The sequence below is a fragment of the Chiloscyllium plagiosum genome, chromosome 18 (assembly GCF_004010195.1).
Source record: "Chiloscyllium plagiosum isolate BGI_BamShark_2017 chromosome 18, ASM401019v2, whole genome shotgun sequence".
Lineage (NCBI taxonomy): Eukaryota > Metazoa > Chordata > Chondrichthyes > Orectolobiformes > Hemiscylliidae > Chiloscyllium > Chiloscyllium plagiosum.
Window position 1 is genome coordinate 15515321 of NC_057727.1, and position 6000 is coordinate 15521320.

General features: G+C 41.1%; 1 protein-coding gene across 3 annotated transcripts in view; it reads right to left on the minus strand.

Annotated features, from left to right (window-relative positions):
• LOC122558872 (copine-9-like) overlaps positions 1-6000 on the minus strand; it is a 404993-nt gene that overhangs the window by 120889 nt on the left and 278104 nt on the right. For all 3 annotated transcript variants that reach the window (XM_043707758.1, XM_043707757.1, XM_043707755.1), the window contains one exon: positions 5132-5195. In XM_043707758.1, the coding sequence (XP_043563693.1) occupies positions 5132-5195 (64 nt within the window). The remainder of the gene's footprint in view (positions 1-5131; positions 5196-6000) is intronic.

Here is a 6000-nt window from a genome sequence, read left to right on the forward strand (position 1 = left end):
TAATTGTAGTTATCATGGAATAACAAACAAAAGTAGATTAGATTTTTAGATTAGATTACAGTGTAGAAACAGGCCCTTCGGCCCAACAAGTCCACACCGACCCACTGAAGCGAAACCCACCCATACCCCTACATTTACCCCTTATCTAACACTACGGGCAATTTAGTATGGCCAATTCACCTGACCCTGCACATCTTTATGATGTGGGAGGAAACCGGAGCACCCGGAGGAAACCCACACAGACACGGGGAGAACGTGCAAACTCCACACAGTCAGTCGCCTGAGGCGGGAATTGAACCCGGGTCTCTGGCGCTGTGAGGCAGCAGTGCTAACCACTATGCCACTGTGCCGCCCACGTAGATCAGCCATGGTCAGCTGAATGGCTTCAAAGGCTTGTGTGATTGTTGCGATATTCCCAGATTATAGCCGCTAAAGTCATTAGGGCTGCTAACAGATTAACAATCCATAATCAGCTGTTCAGGCTCCTTACACTAAGTAGGAAACTTCCACTTTTCTGATCTCCCAAGAACAAGTTAAATTGTTTCATCCTGATCATCGTGTCCCAGCCCCAATTTCTGATGCACCTTTGAGTAACATTTTGACGTGTCTTTGCCACATCAACTTTGACATATGCTTTTGTAAAAGTGGCATTGGTTACCTGAATAATTTATATGTTTATTGCTATGTACAGTGTGACAAAGCTCAAAGCACAAAGGAGGCTGGATAACTTTGCTTCCTTTGAGGTTCCCTCAACCAGTCACACTGGGAGTAAGAGCACTTGTGGAAACAGTATTTACATTAAGCTACATCAAACATAAATGGGAATTGAAAGTACATAAGGGAATAAGAGAGACAAAAACACATTACTCAAACAATGCAAGCTTCACAGACACAGAAGCATGAATATAAAGAGTGCTGCTACAAAGCATCAGAGACATGGAGTATGGAAGAGCTAAATTATTAGTTAGAAAAGAGAAAGGAATAGGAATTGAGCAGACATAAGAGGACAAACAATGGACATTGAAGACCAAAAAAATATACCGTCAAATTTTCTTTTCTTTTGTGTGATATAAGCATCATTGGCAATGCTTATGTCCTAATTATATCTATGGAATTCCCTGTCAGTATGACAACTTTGAAGCTGCCTCTTTGAATGTTATTAAGGAAAAGATTGATAGATTTTTGAATAGTAAAGGAGTTAAGGGTTATAGTAAGCAGGTGGGTAAGTGCGGCTGAGTCCAGGAAAAGATCAACCATGATTTTATTGAATGGCAGAGTAGGCTCAACAAGCCAGATGGCCTACTCCTGTTCCTATTGCTTATGCTCTAATTTCCCCTTGAGAAGGTGATGGTGATTGTCAGCTTTCTTGAACTACTGGTACACATTAACCCAGAGGGAGTTGCAGGTTTTTGCCTCAATGATAGGAAGCAGTGGTGAGATAAATCCAAGTGGTATCATGAGTGGCTTGAAGAGGAACTTGCAACTGGTGGTTTTCCCATGTGTATGCTGACCCTGTCCTTCAAGGTGGTAAAGTCACAGGTTTAGAGAATGCTGTTGAAGGAACCTTGGGGTGAGCTGTTGCAGTGTATCTTATAGATGCACACATTGCTGTGACAGTGATGGAGAAAGTTAACAGTTAAGCTGGTATGCAGGGTACCAATCAAGTGGGATACTTTGTCTTAAATAGAATTGAGTTTCTTCTGTGTTGTTGGAGCTGCAATCATCACAATCAGTGGGCAGTATTCCATCACATTCCTTACTTGGGTTTTCTAGATGGTGGGGAGACTTTGGGAGGCAGCAAATAAGTTACTTGGCACAGAGTGCTCAGTCTCATACCTGCTGGTATGTGTATGTAGCTAGTCCAGTTCAGCTCCTAGTCAGCAGTAATCCCCAGAATGTTTATACAGGGGACCCAGTGATGGTAATGTAACTGAAAGTCAATGGGAAGTGGTTTCATTCTTTTTCTTGGGGATGGTCACTGCCTGACACTTATGTAGTCCAGGTGTACTAGTTACTTACCTTCAGATTGCAACCTAGAATATTTGAGGGGAGCCTAATTCTTTGAGCCTTTAGTTAAGATTCCCATACTCTATGGCAGTATTTACTCACAAGGTGGCAGTCTATTCCATATATTAACTGAAGCATCAAGAAGTTAAGTCTGTAAATTGCTGTTTGTGATGTCATTGCAAATATAATGAATTTGTATAAGATTTCTTTGTCTGTTTTACAACACCATTGTGCACTTGTATATTAATATCTCAAAGAATAATTTATAGTGTCTAGTGTTTAATTTGGGATAAGTGGGACATCAAGATATTTAGAAGGTCAAACGAATGTCTGGGTTTTTGTCCACAGATCTCTGAAGGTGGCAGGAAAGGTTAAGAGGATAGTTAAGAAGGCACACTTGCCTTTATCAAATGAGTTATAGATTACAAGAACATGGAGGTTATGTTGGAGCTGGATAGAACTTTGGTTAGATCACAGCTAGAGTACTATATGCAGTTCTGGTCACTGCCTTATAGGCAGGATGTGCATTGGAGGTGCTGCACAGAAGATTTGCCTAGGATGGAGTGCTTTAGCTATGCAGAGAGGCTGAATAAGCTCGGTCTGGGTTCTTTGGAGCAGAGAAGGTTGACAGACCATAACGCCATAAGACATAGGAACAGAAATTAGTCCATTCAGCTCATCGAGTCTGCTTCACTATTCAATCATGGCTGATAAGTTTCTCAACTCCATTTCTCCTCAGAACCCGATAAGACCATACGACATAGGAGCAGAAATTAGGGAACGTGATAAAGGTGTATAAGATTATGAAGGTCCTTGAAAATAGCTGTTCTTCATAGTTGAAGGGTCAATAACAAGGGGGAAGCCTTTTAAGATGAAATGCAGGAAGATGAGAGGGGAGTTAAAGAAAAATATTTTCACCCAGAGGGTGGTGCGTGCCTGGAATCCACTGTGGGGTTGATTACAGAGGTAAGCAACCTCATAATCTTTAAAAGGAACATGGACAAGCACTTGAAATGTCATTAATTCAAGGCTATGGGTCTACTGTAGAACAGTGGGACTGGAGTAGATTTAGTGTAGCTTTGGCAGTACAGACTCAATGTGCTGAAGAGCTTATTCTGCACCATATGATTCTACATTTCAATAGGTTTGTCACTTTTTTTTATTTTTCCATCATCTCCCTGGCTCACTTCCTCTAATAAAGTCTAAACAACCTACTCTTCAATTTTCTCATAGCTTCTTTGGGCAGAATGTATACAGATTCTTGCATCAAAATGAGTTGGAAGTCACACAACATCAGGTTATAGTCCAACAGGTTTATTTGAAATCACAGGTGAAGTGGAGGGAAGTGCACAGGTATAGAATTTATAGATGGAGAGGTAATGGCAAGATAATTCCAGTAGTTAAGAGTGTCAACAGATCAGTACAAATAGTGTGAGTGGAGTCGACAGGCTGAATAACAAGTCCTCACAGGTGATTAAAAGTGTCAGATGGTGTGAGTAAAATGTCCACAGCTGAATAGCAAGTGAAGGGATGACCTATGATCTGATTAATTAAGATGTGGAGGTGCTAGTGTTGGATTGGGGTGGGCAAAGTTAAAAATCACACAACACCAGGTTATAGTCCAACAGGTTTATTTGGAAGTCCTTCAACAGGTAGCAGCACTCCGGTGAAGGACTAGTACTCTGAAAGGTAGAATTCCTAAATAAACTTGTTGGACTGTAACCTGGTGTGTGATTTTTAACTTTGTCCGATTAATTAAGGCAGAGAAATAATTATAAAAAATCAAAAATAAGGTGGTGCTGGAGACAAATCAAATGGCTGGAATAACATGATAAGTATAAGAGAAGCAGAATGAGGTTCTAACCAAAATAATAAGCAATCCAAAACTGTACAAACTAATTAAGTGAGAGAGATAATAGGAAGTTATCAAGGTGAGGGTGTCAAAACAGAGCAGTAAGGAAGATTTTACAAACCCAGAACTGTTATTCAATCTGTCAACACTCCATTCATACCATTTGTATCTTTCTATAGACACTCCTAATTACCTGGAATTATCTTACCATTATCTCTCCAACTATATATTCTGCATCCGCATGGTTCCCTCCACTTCACCTGATGTAGGAGCAGTGCTTCAAAAGCTTATGATTTCAAATAAACCAGTTGGACCATAACTTGGTGTCATGTGACTTCTGACTTTGTCCATCCCAGTCCAACACTGGCACTTCCACATCATCAAAAGGAGTGATATTGTGAAATTTTGTCAAATTCTCGATTGCCCACTCTGTCTTCCCACCATGGAAAAACTGTGGTTTCAGCTGATCCACGGCTGGCAAGCCATCATGTGGAGTCAGAGCAAATCAGTTTCTTCAAGTTGCTCCTCCCACAATTAGATCTGGGTAGAGTAATCCTTTGCATCTGCTGGCAGCTGGTATGAGAGAAGTGTTCAAAAAGATTCAGAGAACCACTGGAGGGAAACATAGTGATTGTAATGAGGTTAGCCAGATGGACCTTGTAGAATATGAGTTCCCTGATTGGGGCTTTTAATCTGGTCCAGTCAGGGAGGCCTGGCTGACATAAAAGGATAAATGTCAGGGGTATTTGACACTGAATGCCTGACGCAATGAGAGGCAGTGCTACTGTCAGAGGATATGCATTTGTAAATAAAGGGTGATTGGTGATGGAATGCCAGACTCTGAAGAATTATTTCAGGAAAGGGATGGATTCTAGTGTTAGATCCCTTCTTGTTGCCAGTCACGCAGATCCCGAAGCAATGGCCATCAGGGGAGAGATAGAGCAAAACACACACCAGGAATCCATTCAGCAAGGAGAGCTATTTTGACAATCTTACAAACTTGTCAGCTTCCTGAGTTACTGCGAGTGTCTGAACCATGTTAATTTTATGGCAGCTGTGGGGCACTGCGACTTAGATATAAACACATGGCATTTAAAAGTCTGTTTTATTAGATGCCACATCAGATCAGTCTGCCTTACCAAAGAAAAACATGCAACCATTCATTCAAACAGGAGCGTTGTCTGGAGAGCTTACAAACATCTGACAAATAACATTTCCTATTGCCAATGCACAGAGCACTCAGAAAGCAGAGGAAATATTGCCAACACTGACCCGACAGTTGCTCAGTTCTTCAGCAGACAAAATCAGCGTTCCACATTTTTTACCAGGGACGCCCCTAGAGAGATAGAAAGAGAAAGAATAGACCATCATTCATTGAGCAAAAACAACACAGTTTATTACAGAGACCCAGAAAAATGACAGATTGAGGCCTGGGAGTCCTCCTACCACACACAATTAAAGACCGACTTTTCGCCTCTGAGATTTGCAGTGGCAGCTTTGCACCTTGTTAAAATGTGACCAGGCAAGACTACTCTCAGTTAATTAGAACCCAAACCAAAAATGACTTATTCTCACATTCCAAAGCAACAGCTTCCGTATTTGGCAAAATATGGACCAAAGTTATCTGCCTCACTTCGTTGCAAATTGCAAAGATAGAATAGATAGCAGCAAATCCAATCTTACGGTCATTATAATACAATAAATTGTAAACCCTGTAAAGAAAATAAAGGATTGTCCATAATAATGTTGATAACATTTATTTGGCAAGAGATTTTAACTTAATGATTCAAATTAAGGTTCATCTGAAGGGCACTAAATGCTGCAGTTATTGGAAATGAGTTTTTTAAGTGGGACCTCACCATCATCAGAGAACAAAGCTAACCCTAACCAACTCTGACTGCTGGCCATGTGGGTCCTACGTAGTTACAATCCAGTCCTTAACTGTAACTGGTAGACAGAACTAAACTGTATGGAGGTAAAAACAATGACTGCAGATGCTGGAAACCAGATTCTGGATCAATGGTGCTGGAAGAGCACAGCAGTTCAGGCAGCATCGAGGAGCTTCAGCAAAATCGACGTTTTGGGCAAAAGCCCTTCATCAGGCATAAAGGCAGAGAGCCTGAAGCGTGGAGAGATAAGCT